The following is a 27,529-nucleotide window of genomic DNA, read 5'->3' as shown; positions in this document are numbered from 1 at the left end:
AGTCAACTGACTAGATACCATTAAACACACACAAAAAAATGACATTATGATTATACCTCCTGAATTACATTATGAATGAGATGCTTACATGTTTTCACCGCAAAATGACTGGGTGTATTTTCTCTGATGATGCAATCTGTGAAAATGTATGACAAAATCAAAATCTAACTGTGATTTTCAAAATACAGTGGGAAAGTGTATTGTATACCTCTCACATCCAACAATATTTAAGTAAAAGTGATGGGCACGAGCACCTCATATTCATTTAGTTTTGATGCTTTGACAAACAAATCATTTACAGAGTTTGCTTCTTGTCACAACTACAAAGTGTCACGGATAGTTCGGAATCTCAGAAATTCAAATCTACAACCAACTACTTTAATCACAGCAAATGCAATTGAAGCAGATGGCTGTCTACATATACCCTAAAACCCAAAAATCTACTCTCTTCAGAGGCAAATTTATATTCCTTAAATTTATTGACTGACCCCTTTATTAGACAAGTTTACGATTTATAGAGCCCATACCTTCTAGAAGCAAAAAATACAAAGTAACATTTAACTCACATAACACCCAAAGCGAAAAGAATCATTACTAGGCACAAGCCCACAAGGCAATTAGGAGTTTTCTTACCCAGGTGGCATGCCTGGCATAACTGGTGGCATTCCTGGCATCAGAGGAGGAACACCTGGCATTAATGGAGGTATGCCTACAAGTAAGAATTTCAACATAAAAAAAACCCACAATATTAAAGAGAGAAAGAAAGTACTATTTCAATATAGTATCAATAAAGTCCTAAGAATTTTAAGAAACCTTATGTGCTACCTGGAGGCATTCCTGGGGCTCCTGGAACTGGTGGCAGTCCTGGCTGAGCCATTGGAGGGATATAACCTTGTTGAGGTTGCACAGGCTGTGGTTGAAATGAAGTTGAGGCTGCAGAGTCATCATCATCATATTCATCAGAATCATCTTGCTGCTTCTTTTTTTGACTTTCTGCTAAACAAAGTCTTAATTAATTTTTTCCATAAAGTAAAAAAAGAAAAACTAAAAAATTTCAGGACATGAGCATTAAAAATATATGTATTTCAGGGCCAGGAGTGGTGGCTCACATCTGTAATCCTAGCACTTTGTGAAGCCAAGACAAGAGGATCACTCCAGACCACCCTGAGCAACAGTGACAGTGAGACCCCCATCTCTACAAGAAGTAGAAAAATCAGCCAGGCATGATGGTACATGCTTGTGGTCCCAGCTACTTGGGAGAGGCTGAGGCAGGAGAATTGCTCAAGCCCAGGAGTTGGAGGTTACAGTGAGCTATGATGATGCCACTGTGCTCTAGCCCAGAAGACAGAGTAAGACTGTCTCAAAAACAAAACAAAAAAAACACACCTATTTCAGTACAGTTAGTTCACTGATTTTTCTTCGGAAAAAAATCAATGTTCCCTACTCTTCAAATGTTTTCACTCTATATTAAGCAAGAGTTAATATCCTTTCCGTATCCCTTAAAAGGTAAAATGATTATCCTAAATCAGTTTTTTTTTTTTTTTTTTTTTTGAGACAGAGTCTCACTTTGTTGCCCAGGCTAGAGTGAGTGCCGTGGCGTCAGCCTAGCTCACAGCAACCTCACACTCCTGGGCTTAAGCGATCCTACTGCCTCAGCCTCCCGAGTAGCTGGGACTACAGGCATGTGCCACCATGCCCGGCTAATTTTTTTTTGCTATATATATATTTTTAGTTGGTCAGATAATTTCTTTCTATTTTTAGTAGAGACGGGGTCTCACTCAGGCTGGTCTCGAACTCCTGACCTCGAGCGATCCACCCGCCTCAGCCTCCCAGAATGTTAGGATTACAGGCGTGAGCCACCGCGCCCGGCCTTTTTTTTTTTTTTTTTTTTTTTTAATTTTAAAAGCAGCTTTCTATTACACCCCAAAAGGTAAACTATGACAAAGAAGTCTGACCTCCATAAAGCTTTTCAACACAAAAAAAAATTTGTAGGTAATTAATGACAGCTTCTACCATCTGGATATTACATAGCATTAAATTCCAAGCCAAACAACAGGACTAAAAAACAAAACAAACTATAGTGATTACAGAAATCAAAAGAAGCAATATATAGTTTCACTTTCATAGGCCTCAACACTTGCTGATTCCACTTGGATTCAATTACGAATAAAAATATAAAATGTTTGGAAAGATCCAAATGGTATTGCATATATGCAAATTTCAAATATAAAACAAAGAAAAAAAACAGAACTCAAAATTGAGAATTCTGGGCCAGGCACAGTGGCTCACACCTGCAAAGCCAGCACTTTTCGATGCTGAGGCAGGAGGATCACTCTGAGGCAAGGTGTTCAAGATCAGCATGGGCAACACAGTGAGACCCCATCTCTACAAAAAAATTTTTTTCATAACAAAAATTAGGCAAGTGTGGTGGTCTTAGCTACTCAGGATCCTGAGGATGAGGTTCACTCAAGCCCAGGAATTCAAGGTTACAGTAACCTATGATCTGGCCACTGCACTCCAACTTGAGCGAGACCCTGTCTCTGAAAAAATAAAAATAAAAAATTGAAGGCCAGGCGCGGTGGCTCACGCCTGTAATCCTAGCACTCTGGGAGGCCGAGGCGGGTGGATCGCTCAAGGTCAGGAGTTCGAGACCAGCCTGAGCAAGAGTGAGACCCCCGTCTCTACTAAAAATAGAAACAAATTAGCTGGTCAACTAAAATATACATAGAAAAAATTAGCCGGGCATGGTGGCGCATGCCTGTAGTCCCAGCTACTCGGGAGGCTGAGGCAGTAGGATTGTTTAAGCCCAGGAGTTTGAGGTTGCTGTGAGCTAGGCTGATGCCACGGCACGGCACTCACTCTAGCCAGGGCAACAAAGCGACACTCTGTCTCAAAAAATAAATAAATAAATAAATAAATAAATAAATAAATAAATAATTGAGACGTATGAAAAACTCTATCATCGGCCAGGCGCGGTGGCTCACGCCTGTAATCCTAGCTCTGGGAGGCCGAGGCGGGTGGATCGCTCGAGGTCAGGAGTTCGAGACCAGCCTGAGCAAGAGTGAGACCCCGTCTCTACTAAAAATAGAAAGAAATTATCTGGCCAACTAAAAATGTATATACAAAAAAATTAGCCGGGCATGGTGGCTCATGCCTGTAGTCCCAGCTACTCGGGAGGCTGAGGCAGTAGGATCGCTTAAGCCCAGGAGTCTGAGGTTGCTGTGAGCTAGGCTGATGCCACGGCACTCACTCTAGCCCGGGCCACAAAGTGAGACTCTGTCTAAAAAAAAAAAAAAAAAAAACTCTATCATCCACCATTAAATTTATACTTGAAAATAGCAACGCTCATTAAAGTGAGTCTGAAAAAAAAATACATCTTAATACTTACCTTGTGTTTTCTGTTCAAGAAGTCGCCGTCTTTCATCCATGTCTTTTTCTGGAATACCTTCCATACCATATATTTCCAACTCTATGTCTGTTCTCCCAGGTATTGCATTTGGTACAGCATCTATTGTCTCTTTATGCACCTAACCCACCCCCCCAAAAAACCCCCAAGTTCCATTAGATAAGATAGACAAAAATGCCTCATAAAAGTCTTTGTAACAATAATTTCAGATTACTCAAAAACGACTTAGTGTAATGGTAAAGAATAAATGGTTCTATAGTAGGACTGTCTGGATTCACTTCCCAGTTTTGCCATTTACTAGATTTGTGACACTGAGCAAGTGTCCTCTCTACACCTCACTCTCTCTTCACTTCACCTACATACTAGAGAACATCTACAGAATTAAATAAAATGGTGACTACAAAAGCACATGGCAGGATGTCCAACACACAGTAAGGGCTCAATAAGTATTCTTTCAAGTTTACCATATAATCTCCAGTGCTTGAATTACTAGCAATAACTAGTAGTTCTATCCAAACCAGAGATGTTTCAAGTCTGAATTAAGATTATAAAAGTCTTACATTAAGCATCAGAATATAGTAAATTTTCCAAGAACAGACCTTGACACATACCTGCTGTTACAAACTAGAAAAGTTACATTCACGATTAGCATCACCCATACCTAATGAGATATTTGAGGCACTTTAAGATGTTTATTGTAATACACTGGGAATTTAGGACTTTTCTTTCAGTATGGTTTTGCTAGATGAAACCTTTTAATCCTCAAACCTGGATACCTTTGGCCAATATAGTAGTATCTTTGCCAGTAATGGTTTCTTCAGCAAAAGCCACTAAACTTAGGCCAGTGGATGTCAAATATTTTGCCTAGACTATCACCATCATCTGTAAGCTTATTAGAAATGCAGGCCAGGCGCAGTGGCTCATGCCTATAATCCTAGCATTCTGGGAGCCCGAGGCCTGTGGATCCTTTGAGCTCAGGAGTTCGAAGCCAGCCTGAACAAGAGCGAGACCCCGTCTCTACTAAAAAAATAGAAAGAAATTATAAGGACAACTAAAAATATATACAGAAAAAATTAGCTGGGCATGGTGGCACATGCCTGTAGTCCCAGCTACTCGGGAGGCTGAGGCAGGAGGATCACTTGAGCCCACGGGTTCAAGGCTGCACTGCACCCCAGCTTAGAATACAGAGCAAGACCCTGCCTCTTTAAAAAAAAAAAAAAAAAATCCATAGATAAAATACTCAACAAGTGACTTCAGCATCCTGTTTCCTAAGCATTTTTTGGGGAAACATGTTGCTATTCCTTCATAAATGCAGAAAAAACAACTCATATGTTCTTCAAGGTCATATGGTCTTGGTTGAAAAGACAGGAGCATTGGTGAAAAACTGCTGTGAACAATCTAACTTACTAATGTCCTAGGGTTTATTATCTATAAAACTGGTATAATTTAACTCCCAAGCCTATCTTACAGGTTGCTATGAGAATAAGCACTTAATCAATTAAAAAATGTTACTAACGGTATCTCAACTAAACTCTTTCAGTACCTGCTCAATTTCTCTGCTCTTCTCTATAGTACAACTCAAGAGTGCCTCCTCTTCCTCTCCCATTTTCTCTTCAAAGCACTCTAATCAAGCTTCCCCCTCATTGCCCTTGGAATCCAATCTTGTCTAGTGACCAATGACCTCCACTTCAATTAATCCAATCTCACACTTCTTACTTAACCACCAGCAACTGACTAAGTTAAATAACTCACTCCTTAAAACACTTCATTGGCTTCCAGGACACTACTCTCTTGGTTTTCCATTCAATCTCCTTGGATGGTTCCTATTAATCTCCTGACCTCTAAATATGGGGAGTGGCTCAGAGCAGGAGAGCCCTTGCACCTCTTCTCTATTCACACTATACTCCCTAGGAAAAGACATCTAGTATCACAGTTTAAACTAGCTACCTTTATACTATATCCTCCCAGATTTCTTTTTTAAATTTTTTTGTAGATATGGGGTCTCGCTGTTACCCAGGCTGGTTTCGATCTCCTGGCCTCAAGCAATCTTCCTGCCTCAGCCTCCCAAAGTGCTGGGATTATAAGCAGCTCGGCCCTCCCAACTTTCTATTTCTAGCTCCAACTTCTCTGAATTCCAGACATGAACATCAACCTGCTTATGTAACATCTCCATCTGGATATTAAATAAACCTCACAATTAACAAACCTATACTACAAAACTACCTTGTTGTCCTCATCCCTAAGTCTATTCTTCCTGCAGCTTTCTGCATCTCAGTATATAGTAAGTCTTTTTTTACATTGCTCAGACCAAACATCTTGAGATCATCCTTAATGCCTTTTTCTCATACCCCACATCTAGTATATTAGCAAATTCTGGTCTCTGTCACCACCTCTTGCCCGGAATATTCCAAGTTTCCTAACTGGTCTCACTGCACTCTGCAGTCTTTCCATCCCTGCAGCCAGAATGATCCTTTGAAAGTGTATCAGAGCATACAAGATCTCTATTCAAGCCCCTCATTTTGTTTAAAGAAAATGGCCTATAGGCTGGGCATGGTGGCTCACACCTGTAATCCTAGCACTCTGGGATGCCGAGATGGGTGCATCTTTTGAGCTCAGGAGTTCGAGACCAGCCTGAGCAAGAGCGAGACCCCCACCTCTACTAAAAAAATAGAAAGAAATTATATGGACAACTAAAAATATATACAGAAAAAATTAGCCAGGCATGGTGGTGCATGCCTGTAGGTAGTCCCAGCTACTTGGGAGGCTGAGGCAAGAGGATTGCTTGAGCCGAGGAGTCTGAGGTTGCTGTGAGCTAGGCTGCCATGGCACTAACTCTAGCCTGGGCAACAAAGCAAGACTGTCTCAAAAAAATAAAAAAATAAAAAATAAGGCCTATAATAGCTTGCAAGCCCTTCTACATAAAGGAGCACAGTGCTGCCCCTTTCCTTTCCTTCAGTATTAGAGAATCCTCCTTGTGTAAGGGCCTTTCATTTGCTGTTCCATGGACATTCTCCCTCACTTCCTCTCAGATCTCTGCTCTGATGTCAGCTTCTCATTCAGGCCTTTCCTAACTATCCTGTGGCCCTCCCTATTCCTCCTATATAGTATTAGTTTTCTCTATCACTTACTGCCATATGAAAAACTAAATATATTCAAAGGAAATTTTCCCCTACAACATAATTCTAAACAGCACAATGGAAGAGATTATTTTATTCAATGCTGTATAGTACCTAAAACTGCCTAAAAATCTCTAACAGTTGTTCACAGAAATTTTTTGTAATAAACATAAATGTGCTATAATTGCATTATCCAATATCATAGTCACCCACTATCCATTGAGTAGCCAGACTGAGTGCTGCAAATGTGGCTATGTGACTGAGAAATTAAATTTTTAAATTTCTACATAATTTTATTTTATTATTATTTTTAGAGATCAGACCTCACTGTCACCCAGGCTAAGGTGCAGTGGCACAATCATAGCTCACTGCAGTTTCCAACTCCTGGCCTCAAGCCTTCGGAGTCACTGGTATTCCAGGCCTGAAACCCTCACTAGCTTAACTTTAATTAATTTTAAATAGCCACAGTCAACCAGTGGCCACCACAGTGCACAGCTGTGGGTCTACCACGTAGCAGGCTCTCAGGTATTTTTTAATGGACATTAAAATGTTGTTACTGTAAAGTAACTAGAGTGAACTTAAATTTGGAGAAGCTATGTTTCCCTGTCTCCCACCAACAGTGGTTTCAATGAATAAGGATTTGCTCATCTCACATTTCTCTAAGGTCTAATGTAGCAAAAATTCAGGCAACTCTAGGCAAAAACAGAATAATGTTGAGTGAGACATAAAAACATAAGCTACAAAGTTCTCACTACCTACTAGTGAAAGGACTCAAGAAATCTAGAAATTACAGAATGAAATACAACACTTCCATTTCTGGGCCACGCACAGTGGCTCACACCTGTTACCCTAGCACTCTGGGAGCCCGAGGCAGGAGGATTGTTTGAACTCAGAAGCACGAGACCAGCCTGAGCAATATCGAGACCTTGTCCCTACTAAAAATAGAAAAAATTAGCTGGACATGGTGGTGCATGCCTGTAGTGCCAGCTACTTGGGAGGCTGAGGCAGGAGGATCGCTTGAGCCCGGGAGTTTGAGGTTGCTCTGAACTAGGCTGATGCCTGGGCAACAGAGTGAGACTGTGTCTCAAAAAAAAAAAAAAAACTTACTGCCATTCCAAAAGAAGCCCATGGAATGAACTGTGGAAATAAGCCTATCCCAAAGCTACAGATTAAGACAAATAAATCCTTCAGTGGCATGAGTAAGGGCAGCAATTAAGTATTAATTCTTATGTGCAGACCACCCGCAAAATTTATATTCACTGATCCTTTTTCTCTGCCAAGTACTGAGGAGATATTTTGTGATTTCAACCTAATAGTCACCAATGTAACCTAAAAAGATATTATCAATAATTTAAAGATAAATACAAATATAAACTCTCTTTAAAAATAAAAAGTCATTTGTTTATCTTCTTGATGGCTATAGAACAGATATGGTTTTCAAAATGCTGGCTATTTTATCTCCTGCACCAAACAAAATACAGCTGTCAAAGAGAAAGTGAAGATTACGTTTTCATGTTGTTTCCAAATTACAAACAGGCAAAACCTAAATACCAAAGAAAAATCCTTACCTGCATGCAATGAATAGCTAAGCCAGGTCCTGTATACAATTTCTTATGACATATATGGCATTTAAAATGCTTTGCTTTTTGGTGCTGTATAAGGATCTTCTCATCATCAAAATCTCTATTACAATACCTGATCAATGTTGTTAAGGCATAAAAACAGCACAATGACACTATCCTAAAACACAGATAACATTAAAATATGCAAACACCTAAAATCAAAATGGTACTTTGTATCTCAGTGATAGGCAATAAACTTTTGTCCAATTCCTATGTTTAAAAGAGATGTTATGTGAAATTAACTTTTTTCTTGTTAAATGTCAACACGTACAATTGCACAGAGAACGGGAAAGGGTTCAATGTGAAGAAATCTCCAAGTTCGTGTCAAGACAGTTATTTCACTGGATATGTAGGAAATAAAAACAATCGAAATATTAGGAATTTGCCAACATTTAGAATCTAGGGTTAACTACATGGTGAACAATGACACATAATTTCTAATTAACAGTCCATAAAGTTGTTTCCAGCTCCCTCTGAATTTATGTTGCCAAGGAATGTATTTGAATTCACAGGAGTTAAATCAATAAAGCTGAGAATTCTCACATCAATATTCAGATTGTACTAAAAGCACATTACCAAACTCATAATTGCTTTTAAGCTATTTTTTAACCGTTATAAATATATTTCTGTAAAAAACTGTTTTACGTACAAGACAGTAAATAAAATTAATTTTAGCACAGAATATTAACACTTTCGGAAAAAGCATTAAAGGATTCCACATTTTAACAAGAGTTTTCCTTTCTAGTAAGATAGGCCATTTTCAGTCCTACAAAGTTGGGTAATAGATGCAAGAAACTCCACCCCGTGAAAACGCTTCCTGAAGATTCAGGCGCCTCTGGGTGTGAGACACGGAAGCTAGTTCTCCCCGACCCCTCAAAAGGAAAAAAAAGGGGGGGGGGGTCCGAATCTAGAATTGACTAAAAAGGCAGAAAAAGTGTGACAGATTCTGGAAGCTCTTCCTCAAACCTCCACGGAGTCAATCAGCCCGTTACAGTCGAAAAAAGTCCCTTTGTTGAATCGTCACCAAAACAACGGAGTGTGGCTGCATAGTCCTTACGGGACACTGTCCCCGGTGGAGGGGTCCAGGCTGCCTCCCAGTGGGTCAAAATTCGTACCAAACAACATCCTCCTAAGTCACAGAGTCAGTCACACAACCCACAAATGCCGTAGCCTCTCGCCCTAGGAACCCCATTTAACGAGAAGCCTTCCCAAATCCTACCCCAGCCACCAAGCCCCGCATCCCGAGGCCTGTATCAGACGCTCCCCGCCACAGGCCAAACCCAGGCCTGAGTCCCGAGCCCAACTACCGGCACCGCAGCTCAGCCTCGACTTCAAACCGACAAAGGATATCAGCACCACGGCTTCAGCTGCTTCTTCTTCTTGCGACCCATAACTGCGCTCTACGGACGAAGAAAAAGGAGGAGAAAAGAAGCAGGAAAAACGAGGAAAAAAAATCGCTCACTTTGCCCAACCAACGGCTACCACCGCGTCTCACAGGGAACAGACACAAAATGGCCGACGGCCTCGTTTGCTGCTCCGCCTCCCGTCAGCCACTGCGTCGGAAGGCGGAGCCAAGAAGGGGGGGGTCATATGACGAAGACCTCCGCCCTGAGTGGGTGGAGACTCCCGGCTGCGGAGAGGTAGCCGCCATCTTGTTCGCTTAAGCTGTCTGCTTTCCCTGGCTGGGTTTGCTGATCCCTCCGGGTTTCTTTTGTAAACTAGCTGGCGACCTAGATACGCAGAGGCTGATGCGAACTGAAAAACAAACAAGGCTGGGCATGGTGGCTCACGCCTGTAATCCTAGCACTTTGGGAGGCCGAGGCGGGAGGATTGCTTGAGCTCAGGGGTTCGAGATTAGCCTGAGCAATAGCGAGACCCCCGTCTCTACTAAAAATAAAAAGAAATTAGCCAGACAACTAAAAATAGAAAAAATTAGCTGGGCGTGGTGGTTCACGCCTGTAGTCCTAGCTGCTCAGGAGACTAAGGCAGGAGAATCGCTTGAGCCCAGGAGTTTAAGGTTGCAGGGAGCCATAATGACGCTACTGCACTCTAATCCTGGCAATAGAGTGAGTCTCTCTCAACAATAATAAAAGGAATATGTACCTTTGATATGATGTAATGATGAAACATGGAAACATCTGTGGTCTTCCTCCCCAGAACCCATAACCTCAATCTACTCATGACAAAAACATAAGACAAATACCAATAAAGGGGCACCCTGTAAAAGACTTAACCGGTACTCTTCAAAACTGGCAAGGTCATCAAAAAGAAAGTCTGAAAAACGGCCACAGCGAACAGGAGCTTAAGGAAACGTAACAAGTAGATGTAACATGGTATCCTTGATGGGATCCTGAGACAGAAAACATACTAGGTAAAACTAAAGAAATATGAATAAACAGTGGCCTCTGGTTAATAATGATGTACCATTAGTGGTTCATTAATTGTAGCAAATGTATCATACCAATGTAAGATGCTAATAACAGGGGAACTGGATAAGAATATATGGGAACTCTCTTTACTACTCAATTTTTCTATAAATCTAGAACTGTTCTAAAAATTGAAGTCTATCTTTTAAAAATGAGCATTGTTGGCTGCTCGTGGTGGCTCACACCCATAATCCCAGCACTTGGGGAGGCTGAGGAGAATCCAGGAGTTCTAGACCAGCCTGGGCAATATTGCAATACCCCATCTCTACAAAAAATGATAAAAATTAGCCAAGTATGGTGGTACACACTTGTAGTCCTAGCTACTCTGGAGGCTGAGCCAGGAAGTTTGCTTGAGCCCAGAAGTTCAAGGATACAGTGAGCTGTGATTGCACCACTGCACTCCAGCCTGCAGGCAACAGAGCAAGACTCTGGAAAAAAAAGACATGATGTATCTTCAGACATCCAAGGGCTCCAAAAAACATTTCCCTTTCTTGGATGATATTGGATGCAGAATGTAACATAATCCAGAAAACAAAATGGGATCTAACAGGGAAGAATGTAAAAATGAAATCCAGATTGGAACAGGAAAATGAACTGGGAGGGGCACTTTGTATTACTTTCTTAGGGCTGCTATAACAAATATCAAATACTAGGTCGCTGAAAACAATAGAAATTTATTCTCACAGTCTGGAGGCTGGAAGTTGAGATCAAGGTGACAGTGGGGACATACTCTCTTGAAGCCTCCAGGGGAGAATCTGTTTCATGTCCTCTCTTAGCTTCTAGTGATAGCCAGCAATCCTAGGCATTCCTTGGTTTGTAGCATGCTGGGGTAGCTTAGAAATGTTAGGGTGACCTAGGGATATTGCTGGTCCAATCATTAGTAAATAAGGCAGCCGCATGCAGGCTTGTACAAAATGAGTAGAATTTACAGTAAAGGACAAGGTTAAAGTATTAGAACTGTTTGTAAGTGCGTTTCCATGCATATAAGGGATATGAAGATACAGACAATTTCCAGAGTTGATCATGAACAGGTCCTTGCATCAAATGTGGGGAAGGAGGAGAAAAACCTCCGCCATGCCATGCAATGGAATTCCCAGTGTTAACAGTGTAAATAGTTTCATTATCCTGGTGCCATTAGAGGTTTGATAAGGAATGTTTGGAATGAGCAGAATTATGAGGGCTCCAATCAATGATGCTCCCATAGGAAGTATTAATTAAAACTCATCCCTTTTCACCTCTACAATTCTCCCATGACACCCATTGGACCATATTAGCAATTTTTCTTTACTGACAGTTGAGTAGATTAGGGGGTGTAACATTAACTGTAGAACTATGATTGAAAGTCCAAGCAGATAACAAAAACAGCTGTAAAGAACTAGTACTCCCATTTTTTATAGTAGCCAACCAGGCTTATGGTAGAGGCTGCAAGCAATGGCTCCCCGCACCTATACAAATCGGGGGGCCTTCAGTACCAACTGTTTAATTCTTGATTTTAGTACCCTCTTCACTAGGAACCAAAGGGCCTTGATTATCGTAGGGCCCCAGCCACCCAGTTAGAGCCCAGGAGTTTGAGGTTGCTCTGAGCTAGGCTGACGCCAAGGCACTCCAGCCCAGGCAACAAAATGAGACTCTGTCTCAAGAAAAAGAAAAAAAACTTTGAAAGATAATCACCAGCCAAACCGTGCATTTGAAAGACTGAGGATGTACCTTCACAATAAAAATAAAACAAGAAGTGTCAAGGTGAAGTGTCAGAGATATCACCTGTCAAACTTAGTACTTAAGGGACTCAGACATTTCATACTTAACAACCTAAGTATGTTTTTTTTTCCTGTTTTCCAGTTTGTCATTTGCCTTCTGACTTTGGTTTTCATTCGTGTTCTAAACTTTTGTTTAGTTTTCAAGTACTCAAGACTTGTTAATTTTTTTCTGTACGGCTTCTGTGATTTGTTACATTTAAAAAGACCTTCTTAACTCCAAAAATGTTAAAAACTCTCTCATACTTTCACCTTTTTTTCCTTTCCATTATGAAGTCTTAACTCTTTGGTCAAACCGGTCTATGTTTATGTGTGTGGGTGGGTGCATGTTTGCACGTGGGCAAGGAGGCAGGAGAGCAGCTTTATTCTTTTCCATGTGGCTAGCTAGTTGTACCACCTTTATCACATACTAAGCCTCTTTGACGTCTCAAAGGATAGGGGAGAGAAATGAGTTAAAAGAAATGGTGAAAGCTTTTCAGCCAAGGCCAACTCTTTTCGGCCGCTACCCCCTGCGGAGAGAAAAGCCTTCCTTTCCAAGCCAGCTCCCGAGAACGCGGGAAACCAGCGGAACGCAGGTGTGCTAGGGCCGGGAGTCCCACGAGCCCGGCCACCTAGGACTGTACGGCAGAGGGGGAGCGCTTTGGCGGGAACACAGGGCCGCTCAGAGGCTACCGCGATGCTCCCGTCCTTGCAGGAATCGCTGGATGGGGATGAAAAGGAACTAGAAAGCAGCGAGGAGGGTGGCACCGCCGAGGAGCGGAGACTCGAGCCGCCACCCAGCAGCCACTACTGTCTCTACAGCTACTGCGGAAGCAGGTGCCGGCACCCGGCCCAGCCTGCCCGCCCGCCCCTGCGTCCCCGCCCCGCGTCCGCTGCCTGGCTTTGCACCCCACCCCCGGCCCTGGGCCGCTCCCAAACGCCATCTTCTCCTCTCCCAGTCAAGGTCTCTGTCCCGAAGAGCCCTCCAAGCCGTTCTTCCCGGCCCTTATCCTGAGCTTTTGTGCCTGGCCCTCTCAAGCCTCTGCTCTCCGTCTGTCCCTGTATCATCTCCGCCCCTTCCTCTGGCGGCTGCCCTTTATTTAGCGCAGTGCTCTGCATGCTCAATAATGTCATTTCCCATCCCCTGTCCTTTCTGTCGTCTCTCCCGTTCCCCCATTTCTGCCACACTCCCCACCCCCACCCCCTGGTTTTCCTCTGCCCTTGCTGCCTCATTTCCCTCTTCCTGTCTGACTTTCCTGGGGCTTTCTTGGCCCTGTAAAGTCTGCGGTTTTTTAGAGGCGTTTCCTTGTACCTGCTGGGTATTTAGCCTTTCCTCCACCCCTTAGGTGGCCTGGAGAGAGAAGGGGCTCTTGTCACTTGCCATAAGGACAGGCAATGGAGGACCCTTGCACTTTGACTTTGCAGCATTTTTAGTTGACTCCTCATCCTTACCCTGCTTGCGAGGGCCCCAGTACTCTGCTTCATTTAAAGCCCATAATTGATAACACTTTTGCATTTGTGCTTGCAGATTGGCACAACAACGAGGAGGGGACAGTGATGATGGAAGCCCAAGTGGCACAAATGCAGAAACTCCCTCTGGTGATGATTTCAGGTAAAAACGGCTTAACCATAACCCGTGCATGTGCTTTTTATCCTTCCTGCATCTCTGGCCTGTAGATGTCAGTGGGTACCCTATTTCCACTGAGTTGAAGAGCTTTCCTGAGTCAAACCATCAATTCTTTCTATGCCCTAGGAACCTCGTCCTGATTTCCTCATTGGCTCATTCATTCAAGACTGGGGCAAACAAATACTGATACTGTCCCTGGTGATTAGCCAGAGAGAATTATTCTGAGTTTCTTGATTGGAACTCCAATAAGATATTTGATATCATACTACAAGAAATTTAATGTACACCTTGGTGACTACAGTTAATGACAATACATTGTATTCTTGAAAAATGCTAAGAGAGTGGATAGTAAGTGTTCTCACCACAAAAATGAAAACTGTGAAATGATGCATGTTAGTTAGCTAGGTTTAACCATTCTACAATGTATATAGGCTTTAAAACATCATATTGTACATGGTGTTGTATGTGATAAATACATACAATTTTATCTTACCAATTTAAAAATAAATAAATTTGGGAAAAAATTTATTTACTTATTTATTTTTTAGAGACAGAGTCTTGCTCTGTCACCCAGGCTGGAGTGCAGTGGCACAACCATAGCTCACTGCAGCCTCAAACTCCTGGCTTCATTCGATCCTCCCACCTTGGCCTCCCAGAGTGCTAAGATTACAGGTGTGAGCCCCCATGCCTAGCTGAAAAGAAATAAATTTAATATCCTCTTTTTTCCCCTTTAAATATTGTTTGGTAGGTCCTCTACCACACACTAGAATGTAAACTCTAGGACAGAAAGAGTTGTCTCTTTTGTTAATTGATGTCTCCCTACCTTGTACTTTAGTGTTTGTTACAGGGTAGACATTTAATACATATTTGTTAAATGAATGAATAAATACACCTTGACACTTGATGCAAAATGAGTTGTAATACAAGAATACTGCGTTCACTTGGCCAGGCGAGGTGGCTCACATCTGTAATCCTAGCACTCTGGGAGGCCGAAGCGGGCGGATCGTTTGAGCTCAGGAGTTTGAGACCAGCCTGAGCAAGAGTGAGACCCCATCTCTACTAAAAAAATAGAAAGAAATGATCTGGACAACTAAAAATATGTAGAAAAAATTAGCCGGGCATGGCAGCGCATGCCTGTAGTCCCAGCTACTCGGGAGGCTGAGGCAGAAGGATTGCTTGAGCCCAGGAGTTTGAGGTTGCTGTGAGCTAGGCTGATGCCACGGCACTCTAGCCTGGGCAGCAGAACAAGACTCTGTCTCAAAAAAAAAAAAAAATGACTAGCCTGAGCAAAAGTGAGACCCTGTCTCTACCAAAAAGAAAGGAGAGAAAAAAAAAACCAGCCAGGCATTGCGGTGCTGTAGTCCCAGCTACCCAGGAGGCTGAGGCAGAAGGATCACTTGAGCCCAGGACTTGAAAGTTGCAGTGAGCTATGATGACACCACTGCACTCTACGCAGGGCGACAGAGTGAGAGTCTGTCTCAACAAAAACAAACAAGACAACTGAACACCCCTCCTCACAACCCCCCACCCCTTATTTTTTTTAAATTAAAAAAAAAGAATAAGAAGAATACTGTGTTCATTGAGTGGATAATAGATGATTTAAGCATTTTTTGGGGTGTCATAATAGTATTATAGTCATATATGTGTGTATATTTTAAAAGTCTTCATCTTTTAGAGATAAATAGTGAGAAACTTATGGATGAACTGATAATGATGTCTGGAACTTGCTTCAAAATAATCTGGCCAGACACAAGAGCTCACACCTATAATCCCAGTGCTTTGGGAGGCTGAGGCAGGAGGATTGCTCAAGGCCAGGAGTTTGAAACCAGCCTGGGCAACATAGTGAGACCTTGTCTCTGTTATTAAAAAAAAAAAAATCTGGGAGGTAGGTGGGGGGAACAGTATGGGTGTACAGATGAAACAAGATTGGCCATGAGCTGGTAACTGTTGAAACTGGATGGTGGGCTCATTATACTGCTCTCTCTACTTTTAATTTATTTTATTTTACTTTTTATTTATTTATTTTTTTGAGACAGGGTCTCGCTCTGTTGCCCAGGCTAGAATGCCGTGACATCAGCCTAGCTCAAAGCAGACTCCTGGGCTCAAGCAATCCTCCTGCCTCGGCCTCCCGAGTAATTGGGAGTACAGCCCTGCACCACCATGCCCAGCTAATTTTTTGTTTCTATTTTAAGTTGGCCAGTTAATTTTTCTATTTTTAGTAGAGACAGGGTCTCACTCTTGCTCAGGCAGGTCCTGAACTCCTGAGCTCCAACAGTCCTCCCACTTCGGCCTCCCAGAGTGCTAGGATTACAGGCGTGAGTCACCATGCCCAGCCTCTCCTTTTTATATTTTAGAAATTTTCCATAATATAAATTAAAACAAGAGACCTTAAGAAGTATTGGGTTTATAGTCTCTGTTGTGAAGTTTGGTTATAGAAGACCTTTTCTTTCTGCATATTCAAGTTATAGTCTCTGTTTATATTCTAAGAAACTGAAATTTTTATTTTTAGCTCATAAAGGAATACTGAACTGGTGTGTTTATTCATGAATAGTAGGTGGTTGGAGGATTGAAGAAAGAGGAAGAGGCCCAAAATAGTAATGTAGGAGAGTAGAAGAGTGAGTGAAGCAGGAAAGGCAGTGATAGCTGGGCAGCAGTTAGGGCCCACTTGCAACTAGTAATCATTCATTTAAAATGAGACTAAAAAATAAAAATAAAATAAAATAAAATGAGACTAGACCCTGTGGATATGAGTTTGTATCCAACCACATTCAGCTGTGCAGGTGCAGGTATAGAGTGAGTGGAGAGCTGGACTGAACCTGGGCTGAAGCCTTTGAATTGTGGGTTATATCTCAATAAAGTTGAAAGAAAGAAAAAAGAGAATGTGTGCAGGAGTGTGATTATAAGGACTGACCATGGAATTTAAGGTGAGGAGGGAAGTGAAATGAGAAACTTGAGGGACTGTGAGAAAAGAGGTAGGGTCAGTGGATTGGTGATCCCAGCAGAGTCACAGCACTGGAAAGAATGAGCTGGAAAGATAGGAATATTTTAAACTGTTTGATGGGGTATATCATACTTGCTGACATACATTCCTAGAAGCCTCACCAATCGGGTCATGTGGAAAGCTTTCTCAAGTCCTTAAGAAACCCTGGCTTTGATACCATTCTTTCTGACTTAGAAGTGTGAATGTACTAGTCCACTAGTACCGAATGTATGTCTTTTGTTTGTCAAGCCTCTCCTTGGCTGATACTAATCTACCGTCTGAACTGGAGCCAGAGCTGCGCAGTTTCATTGCTAAGCGTCTTTCAAAGGGAGCGGTCTTTGAAGGGCTGGGTAATGTTGCATCTGTGGAGCTAAGGTAAGTGTAAAATATGCTGTGTCCTGAGTTTTTATGTCTAAGCTAAATATGAGAAACTCCAAACGATCAGCTTCTGCTAGGCCTGCAGAGTTCATCTTTATTCTGTGACAGCCTGAGCACTGGGCCACACACATAAACATTTGTGTAATGGAATTAATTGAATGTTAGAGACTCTGGTGCCTAAGTGTACTTTATTTAGTTTTGTACTTAGAAGAAAAGAATTCATTACTAAAACTAAAATTGTAAACTTTACAAGTTTTAAAGTGTTTTCACAAACATTGATGCAGTTTTCCTTGCAAAGGGAAGATAGAACAGATACTCTTATTTCCATTTTCAGATGAGGAAATAAATTCAGAGAAGTTAGGTGGGATGCCCAAGCTAATGAGGCTAGTTGAATTGATGGAGTTCAGACTTAAACGTGGGTGTCTTCAGTCCAATTCAAGCCATCTTTCCGTTAAACCTCTTAATAGTAGTTCAACTCAGACCATGAAGTCTGCATTACAGGTCACCTCATACGGGTCACCTCAGGAGGAGTGTGAGGCCACAACCCAAGGATAAGGCTGCAGGATAAACCTGGCACATCTGCCTGAAGCATCAATGATTGTGAAGGTTTGGGAGAGGGAAGAACATGATTTTATTTATTTATTTTTTTTTTGAGACAGAGTCTTGCTCTGTTGCCCGGGCTAGAGTGAGTGCTGTGGCATCAGCCTAGCTCACAGCAACCTCAAACTCCTGGGCTTAAACGATCCTACTGCCTCAGCCTCCCGAGTAGCTGGGACTACAGGCATGCGCCACCATGCCCGGCTAATTTTTTGTATATATATTTTTAGCTGTCCATATAATTTCTTTCTATTTTTAGTAGAGACGGGGTCTCGCTCTTGCTCAGGCTGGTCTTGAACTCCTGACCTCGAGCGATCCACCCGCCTCGGCCTCCCAGAGTGCTAGGATTACAGGCATGAGCCACCTCGCCCGGCCAGAACATGCTTTTATTAATGTGAACATGGCTCTACCGTGACCAAGAGTGAAATTTGCATGAATTTTTCACATAAGACAGGAGAATTCAAAGAAATTTGATGTACGTTAGCGGCTGCTTTAACTAAAGCCCACCAGGGTACACATTCATTTTCCTCTGCTGCAATGAGTAAAACAAGAAGTCTGGGAAGCTCTGGGCAGTTTAACAGCATTGTCAGATCAAGATGACCAGGGTTCAGAGCAGTCCACAGAATTATATGTATGAGTTACCAAAATAATAATTTCACCTTTTTTTTTTCCTTTCTTTTCTAGAATTCCAGGTTACCGAGTTGGTTGTTATTACTGCCTTTTCCAACAAGAAAAATTGCTTCCTGAAACGGCAACAGTGGACTCAGAACATAACCCATCAGAGTATGTGGTCTGTTTTTTAGGAGGGTCTGAAAAAGGACTTGAACTATATCCTTTCTTTGGTCTTTGAGGGTATCAGGAAGGAAAGCATGGGAAGGCAAGTGGAGGCGTATCACTACCAACCTCTGAAAAGCTTTTCTACCCCTTTACGTATTTACTTGAATTTCATATCTTGATATGGCCATTTTGCATTGGCTTGTTTTAATTTACAGTTTGCATTATTTGAGAGATTTATTTTATTTTTCCTGTTGAGAGATAAAACACTCTTGATTATTCATCTTTTGTTGCTTCCTTAAGAATATACTTTCAGGCTTGAATTGGACAAGTATATTCAAGGGCTGAAAAATAACATGAACTGTGAGGTAAGATGATTGATTTAATGGTTTTTAAGACTAAAATGATTAACATAACATACTTTTCAAATCATATAAGTAAACAAAAAGATACCTAAATTATAGAAACTTGTTACCTTGTGGGCTAGTAGATGATTTTTCAGGGAAGCTGAGAACATAGTCCTATAAGTGCTGAAAGTTTCACAAGACTACTTATGATGTTTCATATATATGAAAAATTCAATCTATTAAATTAATTGGCATGCAGTAACATGTCTGGCAAGGAAGAGGACGCTCTTTTCCTGATTTCTAGGCACACAAGATTTATGTTCTGGTTGGAATTAAGGGTCCACGCAGCCTCTGTCTGATACTAAAGGTATACTATGCAATGGTATAGCTGTCCTTGATCTCAACAATACAAATTCTTAGAAACTTTCCATTTTTATTAATTGATCTTTTACTAATTAGATATATGCATATTGACTAATTTATCCACACCTTTTAAAGACTATGCTTTCAGCTTGTAGCATTTGTTAATGTCATGACTCTGATAAATTTATTGTCCATTAGGTATAGTAATAGTTCCTTTTATTTGTCACATACCTACAAGATACCACAGGAGAGAGGACAGGATAGCATAGGAGTGAGCCAGAGATGCAAGTCTGGGGGATCCGTGCTCCGAGACTAGAGCTCTTCCTTTGTGACACTAGTCTCCAGAAAGCAGCACAGCCTAAGAAGCCAGATGTGTTCATGGCAGCACATCTGACAGCTAGAGTGGGCTGGAGTGCTTTGATCAGCTCCTTGTATCCTTCCCGTTCACATGTTGAGTTCGAATGAGTTCTCTGTGTACATTCCTTCAGTCATTCCGTGGGCATGTAATAAGCTTATATTATGCATGTTTCAGACTCTGTACCAGGTGCTGGGGAAATGATTATTAAAGAGTATCTCCAGTGAGTGCACAATATACTAGGGGGAGATGGACATGTAAATACCTCTCCTAGTAAAGAAACAGCATGGAACCCTATCAATTCAGTCTCTTCGTCTTACAGAATGCCTTTCTTAGTGTGTTTTTTAAGAAATTCAGTACAGAATTAATCCCCACTTTGTCCAACAAACCCAGGAAAGCTGTATCACAATTCCTTTTTTTAAGTTGGTAGTGTTACTTTAAAAAAGGTGTCTATCCCAGTTCTCACTGTCAAGAATATGGTGAAGAAAATATTAAGTCCACTAAGGTGAAGGCTTGTATTAGTATTAGTTATATTAATATAAATTATATTTATATTAATTAAAGCAAATGACATTGTCTCTTGATCTAGGAAAGGGGCCTGGAGAACCACATAAAGTCCTATCTGAGCAGCTGGTTTGAGGATGTTGTATGCCCAATCCAAAGGGTTGTTCTTCTCTTTCAAGAGAAGCTTACCTTTCTGCTACATGCCGTAAGTATTACCCAAACAAGAGCATTTCCTTCATCGAGAATCCTTTTGGCAGAGTTAGATTATTTAGAGACATACTCATTTTATCTGAACATTACTTCCGCCTGCCAAATATTCATTCAAACTATGCTTGCTATCAAGATAGACCCCACTTTATTTTCTCAGATCTAGCAAGTTTTATTACCAAGGTTGAATTGAATTGCAAATGATGGCTGAGTCTTCCTAATAGGATAAAATATTTTTAAATAATTACTTTTCAAAGTGATCTGAGAGAGGTATAATTTCCAAAACAATTTGAAAAGGAAAACAAAAATCCAAAGCGATTTTAACTATATCAAAATTTTAGTGAGCAGCACCTGAACAAAGTTGTGGAGAGCTGATGGGCAGTGCCCATCAATTGTCGTCTGTTGTGGTTATTGGGGAAGGCAACATTTAGTCACGAGTAGCTGCTCAATAAGGAAAACTGCAATACATGTATCTTATCTATCAGTCTTTATTTTTCTCTCATAGGCCTTGAGTTATACTCCTGTTGAGGTTAAAGAATCAGATGAAAAAACAAAGAGAGACATTAACAGGTAAAGAACATTTTGCAAACAGAGAACCTTTTCCACAGCGAGCCTCGCTTTTACATTTTTAACCACCCCTCTATCCCCCGAGTGCAAAATCCATTTGTTTTCTCCCTCCTATCCTGCAATATTGTTTGTGGAAAAGGACTTGTGTATGTGTGGCAGGTTTCTGAGTGTGGCCAGTCTTCAAGGACTTATTCACGAAGGCACCATGACATCTTTGTGCATGGCCATGACGGAAGAGCAGCATAAATCTGTGGTCATTGATTGCAGTAGCTCCCAGCCTCAGTTCTACAATGCAGGTGAGCCACAACCTCCGATGCAGCCTTCCTGGGTCTCTGGTGAGCCTCCATCTTGGCACTGAGAAAAAATGATACAAACTTATTCTTCCTACCTTGTGCAGTTTTACATGATTATCCCAAACTTGCCGAAAATAATAGTAATTCTAGAAATATGGAAATCACATCACGGCTAGCAATTCTGCTCTACTAAAGAAATGTGTACACAAGGAAACAATTTATTTTAAAAAGTTCATAAAAGCATTATTTAAAAAAACAAAGAATTGGAAGCAACTTAAATGTTTATCAACAGGAAAATTAATAAGCTGCTATATTCATGCAACAGAATATTACAAAGCAGTGAAAATGAATGAACTAGAGCCACATGTGTCAGTATAGCTCCCAAACATACTATTTAGTGAAATAGCCATTAGAGAAAAATACATAAAAGTATTAACATATATCAAATAGTATATATAAGCTTAGAGATACAAAGGTATGTGTCAAAAGTTTAAAGAATTGGGAATGGTAATCCGTTCTGAGGGGAAAGGACAGGGGTGTGCTTGGTGAGGGGCACACAAAGGCTTCAACTATTTTGGCATTTCTTAGCCATTTGGTGAGCACACAGTTTTTTTTAGACCATTATAGAAGTCTTAAATAACTCATTATACATGTTTTTATAAAGAAATAAATGTCTTGGTGCATATCTGTAGTCCGAGCTACTGGGGAAGCTGAAACAGGAGGATTGGTTGAGCCCAGGAGTTTGAAGTTGCTGTGAGTTATGATCACACCTGAGAATAGCCCCTGCACTTCAGCCTGGGCAACACAGTGAGGCTCTGTCTCTAAAAATAAAAAAGTTTTAAAAAGAAATGTCTTATGCTTTGTAGGATTTCATTTTATTGATAATTTCTCTAAAATATTTTCTAGGAAGCAATCGGTTTTGTGAGGATTGGATGCAGGCTTTTTTGAACGGTGCTGAAGGGGGTAACCCTTTTCTTTTCCGACAAGTACTAGAGAACTTTAAACTAAAGGTAATTAGTTGTCTGTGTGCCAAGTGCCACATACACTTTTTGTCTGAATTTTAATTAGTACCAGTAACAGAGTAACAAATCTGCTTTATAGCTATGATGTTTATTAATTGGGACATTCTCAAAACTGAAATCATCAAAAGACACTTTATTTTAATTTTTTCAGTAGCTTCTGCATACATATCATTTCCAATAAATTGGGTTGAATGCTTGCTTAAATGTAAGGGACATCAGTCTTATAATTTGTGACATATCTTAGTTGCAAAGCACAAAAAAGTGGTTCAGTGGCTAAAGATTTCAAAATTCTGATGGTGTGAGTATTGTCACCTTATTTAGGAGATTTTAAAAGTATTTTTACTATATATAAGAGATTTTTTCTACCAAGAACAAAGCATATTGGCAATAAAAATGATGGAAATATTTAAGCAAATATCACAGTAGCATATGTTAAGTTCTTAGCTAGATAGGAGATAATTTTTAAGCTTCATTATTTTCTGACTAAACACATATTTAACTGGTTAATCTTTTTCTAGGCCATACAAGACACAAACAATTTGAAGAGATTTATCCGGCAGGCAGAAATGAACCATTATGCTTTGTTTAAATGTTACATGTTCCTTAAGAACTGTGGTAGTGGAGATATACTTTTGAAGATTGTTAAAGTGGAACATGAAGAAATGCCCGAAGCCAAAAATGTGGTAGCTGTCCTTGAAGAATTCATGAAAGAAGCTCTTACCCAAAGTTTTTGAACATATGTTTTGAGATAAGTGTATCATGAGGTTGTATAGTCAAGCCTTAGTGTTTGAAATTGCAGTCGTTATAATTGTTCATAGGATTGCTATTTGAGATTATTTGAAACTCATTCCAGATTCTTTTCTTCCTTTTGGTACTTTTAAAATTTAAAAGTCTGAGGAATGTCTTCACTGAGTCCTAGATTATGTATGTGTTAGAGGTGTGGAAGTTTAGTATATCACTGGTCGTATAAATTCTAGAGTTCAGGAAGTTGTTACTTAAAACACTTCAGAGGTAATTTTGTTTATGGCTTCTCTCAGGAGTTTTCTGCAGTATTTAGCAACTTTTACTCTCAGCAAACTCATAATACTTCTTTCTCAATAGATTGTAGCTTCCTTTAAAAAATGTAATCCTAGTCTTAGGACAGATTAGCTCCACTACACGATTTCAAAGATCTATGCATCCTGTGGGTGCTTGATACATTTTTTTGTCTGATTGATAATGGTATGGATGATAAAGCAAGCTTTAAAGTCAATATGCAAATAAATCATGAGTAAGAAACTAAATGAGCTTTAAAAATAGGATGCACTAGCTTCAGCATAAAATATTATCTCTGATGGAAAGCTACTGCAGAAGTGGCCCCATCACCACTTTTAGTTCATTTGTTCACAGGTATTTGCCAAGAACCTGTATTTTCTTTTAGATGACAGTGCTGGAGTTTTTAAACAGTGTTGAGAAAAAACAAAGTAAAGTACGTAAATTTTACAAGCAAACTAATATAAGGAATGCAAACAGATTCTTCATATCAGTTACTCATTGATTTTAGTTTTTTCTACATTTGTTACAAGCCTCAGATTGTTTTACTCGCAATCAATTGAAAGCGCCCTCAGCTAGCCATTTATAATTCCCGTGGAAGTCAATTGTAGCTACACACATATGATTCCAATTTGTTCTGCATAGCTCTTTAATAAATTCATTTGATAATGATTTTTGTTTAGAATATCAGAAGTCTTGTGTTCTCACTGCCCTCAAGATGCTTAGAGGAACACAAACCCATAAAATTAAGGAATCCTCTCTTAAATGGATCTGAATTCACATTAAGTGCTGAGTTTTAACTTTCAAAATGACTGACAATGCTCTTCTGCTTTCTCCTCTACAAATTTAGGGACATGACTCACCAAGCCATTTCTTTTCCTTTAATGAGAAATACAATTCAAGATCTTCATAAATGTTTTCATATGGTTTACTTTAATAACTTGGACTATAGGCACTGTAGGAAAAAATCTGAGAAGCTTTGTTTGTTTGTTTTTTGAAACAGGTTCTTGCTCTGTTGCCTGGGCTAGAGTGCAGTGGGATCATCATAGCTCACCACAACCTCAAAACTCCTGGGCTCAAGCAATCTTCCTGCATCATGCTCCCGAGCAGCTGGGACTACAGGTGCATGCCACCATGCCTGGCGAATTTTTTTATTTTTTGTTGAGACAAAGGTCTAGCTTGTTTCAAACTCCTGGCCTCAAGCAGTCCTCCTGCCTCAGCCTCACAAAGTGCTAGGATTATAGGCATAAGCCACCGTGCCCAGCTGCATTGTTTTATAGTATTAAATTCAGAATGGGCCAGGCACGATGGCTAACACCTGTAATCCTAGTACTCTGGGAGGCCGAGGCAGGTGGATTGTTTGAGCTCCAGAGTTCGAGACCAGCCTGAGCCAACAGCAAGACCCCCGTCTCTAATAAAAAAAAAATAGCAATTAGCTGGACATCTAAAAATATATATAGAAAAAATTAGCCGGGCATGATAGCGTGTGCCTGTAGTCCCAGCTACTTGGGAGGGTGAGGCAGAAGGATTGCTTGAGCCCAGGAGTTTGAGGTGGTTGTGAGCTACGCTGACGCCACGGCACTCTAGCCTGGGCAACAGAGTGAGACTCTGTCTCAAAAAAAAAAAAAAATTTCAGAATGACTGGAAAATCAGCAATTTTATGACACTATCCTTGAGTCTGGAAAATAAATTTTTCATTTTCAAATTCATACATCATTCAAGAATCCATGTTGTAAATGGCATTTAAAAGCAAGCATATTACCTGCTTCAAATCATTTATGGACATAGGCAAGACATAATTCTCTGTGTGTTTGTATATATTTTCTGTAATGTAGGCTCACTATATTACACAGTTCTATACAATAGTCTTATTTTAAAAAATAAGTCTGTGACAAACTATATCATTACTATAGACAAGGAAAATGGTGTCATGGAATTGAATATCTTGGTCATGAGAAGAAACTCACAGAGCTCATGACCAGAAACATGTACTGTATTCAAATTTTAATAAGCTAATGTATAATATTAACTTTTAAAGTTTTAAAAAGGTTTTGTTCAGACATGGAATAAATTTATTTATCATTTGTGTGCTACACATATGGAGGCAATGTATGTTTGTCATGTATCAAAATGGTCTTAGTTTATCTGTAATTATATTTCTGATAATAATAATAAAACTTACCTTCTCATAAAGGCAGTCATTTTTATTTAATGAGCTCAATTCTCAAGCCTGACACCTGTATTAATTCCCAACAAGTTTGTGTGGGAAATTATGCTTGTTATGCTAAGGAATTTGTTGAAGAAAATCAAGTCACTGGCTGGGATATAAGATATAACTTTCTGCCTTCTCTGCCTCTTGCGGGAAGCATAAGGCAGGGCCTAAGAGCAATTTCCATCACAATGTTTTATTCATTGTCCAGTAAAGTTACACCAGAGAACTCAATAACCCAAGTCACTTCCTTTCACTCTCATTCATTATTAACCATGACAGAATGCCTGTCCTCTACTAGAGGATCACTTAAACCAGATGCCAGGAAGGCCTGCAGGCTTCTCGGAAATAAGATTCAGTTACTAGGACCACATTTTCCTAACTCTGTGTCCTCTCAGTTATTGGCAATCCCACCAGCTTCAGTGAAGTCTTTCCACTTGGAGGAGAGGGCAGCTCAGTTCTCTCTCTAATTGCCAAAGTTCCTAAATGTGCCTTGCAGACTTTAAATCACATGGGTGGATCACTAAGGTGGCATAAATGCCTGGATTCTGGATATCAGGGTTGAGAGGGAGTAGTAAGTTGACAGCTGTGGTTTTTCTTGTAAACTTCTAGGGGGGCTAAGAAAGTGGAGGTCCTGTCACATGAACTCTGAATGTTCCATTGCTGTTACTGGATGGTCCAAGGCCTAATGCAATGAGACTGAATCTTTAAACAAACACCCTGACACATCTACATGTTTAGTGCCTTTGAAGTCCCATACAAATAGTTGAGGGCTGAGAGCATGAACTTTGAAACCGGCAGTCTTGGGTGTGGATCCAGCTGTGTCATACGTTGCCAGCAAGTAGCTCAACTTCTGTAAGCTTTCCCCCTGTGTGTAACTATGGGGATATTGATACCCATTTCACATAAAGTAGCTGTGAAAATGCCTACCTCAGGGCCTGGCACATAGTAGGTGCTCAGTAAATCGTCTTCATTTCTTAATTACCTTGGTATTGGTAAGTACCTTATTAAGTTATTGGAAGAATGAGAATCTGGTAGACGGGAAGAACCAGAAAGGTCAAAAGAAGGATAAGAGGCCAAAGGAAAAGCTAACTGACAGCCTTCGGCTCTCCAAGGAGCTTGCCTTTAAATGCCTCGGGTATTTGAGCTTGGAACTGGCCCACAGCATACCAGTGCTCAGAGAGGGTCCCAGTTTCTCCTGGGGAAGTCAGTTCTCCACACTCCAACTAGAAGTGGGTTTTTTGACCTTTAGTCTGAACTATACTCAAGTTTATTCTGGAATGGTTTCTGCAGCATTTAGAAATATTTTTTAAATGATACACAGGAAATTGAAGTACAAGAACATTCTGGCAAACAACCCCTGTGCTGAATTTAACTGAGTAGTTTAATCCTCAGACAGAAATTTCACAGTTATGAATGGCAAAGCTGCATAAACTGACAATGGTTTAGAAAAACTGGTGGAAACACTCACTTGCCCAGGCTTCATTCATTCAAAGCCAACTTGATTGTTAAACCTCCCAAGCACCAGGCCTCACCTATAATATCTATATTCCTGATGTTAACCCTTTTAAGCCCTTTTAACCCTGAGAACTTTCCTATTCCTCAATGTCAGGATGTGTGACAGTCCCTAGAAGACCTAAAGACCAGGCTATTAGGTTGAAGAAGGAAGTCCCTACAATATTTCAAAGAGCATTTCTCCAATAATAATCATAATGTTAATCTCTCACAAGAGTGAAGAGGAAGATGGGCACCCACCAGGACACTGGCACAGAGGTTCTTTTTTCTTTGAGACACAGTCTCACTCTATTGCCTGGGCTAGAGTGCCATGGCGTCAGCCTAGCTCACAGCAACCTCAAACTCCTGGGCTCAAGCGATCCTCCTGTCTCAGCCTCCCGAGTAGCTGGGCCTACAGGCATGCGCCAAGACACACTGCTAGTTTTTCTATTTTTAGTCGAGATGGGTCTCGCTCTT

General features: G+C 40.7%; 2 protein-coding genes across 11 annotated transcripts in view; one reads left to right on the top strand and one right to left on the bottom strand.

Annotated features, from left to right (window-relative positions):
* The window catches only part of ZNF207 (zinc finger protein 207), a 39,691-nt gene extending 29,985 nt beyond the window's left edge, over window positions 1-9,706 (bottom strand). For 5 of the 10 annotated variants that reach the window (XR_006728805.1, XR_006728804.1, XM_045525455.1 and 2 more), the window contains exons 1-6: window positions 9,495-9,706; window positions 8,091-8,217; window positions 3,389-3,527; window positions 826-996; window positions 634-709; window positions 89-136 (exon numbers count right to left, since the gene is read on the bottom strand). Coding sequence is in view for 8 of the 10 variants with exons in the window: in XM_045525455.1 (XP_045381411.1) it covers window positions 89-136; window positions 634-709; window positions 826-996; window positions 3,389-3,527; window positions 8,091-8,217; window positions 9,495-9,535 (602 nt within the window). In the remaining 2 variants the exon portion in view is untranslated. The remainder of the gene's footprint in view (window positions 1-88; window positions 137-633; window positions 710-825; window positions 997-3,388; window positions 3,528-8,090; window positions 8,218-9,494) is intronic. The other 5 variants (XM_045525457.1, XM_045525461.1, XM_045525458.1 and 2 more) reach the window with 3 other exon arrangements.
* A 3,247-nt stretch (window positions 9,707-12,953) lies between these two features.
* Window positions 12,954-23,429, top strand: C15H17orf75 (chromosome 15 C17orf75 homolog). The gene is made up of 10 exons (XM_045525466.1): window positions 12,954-13,140; window positions 13,832-13,915; window positions 17,160-17,285; window positions 18,570-18,713; window positions 18,970-19,027; window positions 20,314-20,433; window positions 20,941-21,005; window positions 21,162-21,298; window positions 22,202-22,305; window positions 22,836-23,429. The coding sequence occupies exons 1-10, from the start codon at window positions 13,001-13,003 to the stop codon at window positions 23,049-23,051; spliced, it is 1,194 nt and encodes a 397-aa protein (XP_045381422.1). The 5' UTR covers window positions 12,954-13,000; the 3' UTR covers window positions 23,052-23,429.
* Window positions 23,430-27,529: the final 4,100 nt, after the last annotated feature.

This window comes from Lemur catta, chromosome 15 (genome assembly GCF_020740605.2).
Source record: "Lemur catta isolate mLemCat1 chromosome 15, mLemCat1.pri, whole genome shotgun sequence".
NCBI lineage: Eukaryota > Metazoa > Chordata > Mammalia > Primates > Lemuridae > Lemur > Lemur catta.
The sequence above is the reverse complement of the archived record's forward strand: the minus strand, read 5'-3'. Positions and strand labels throughout refer to the sequence as shown.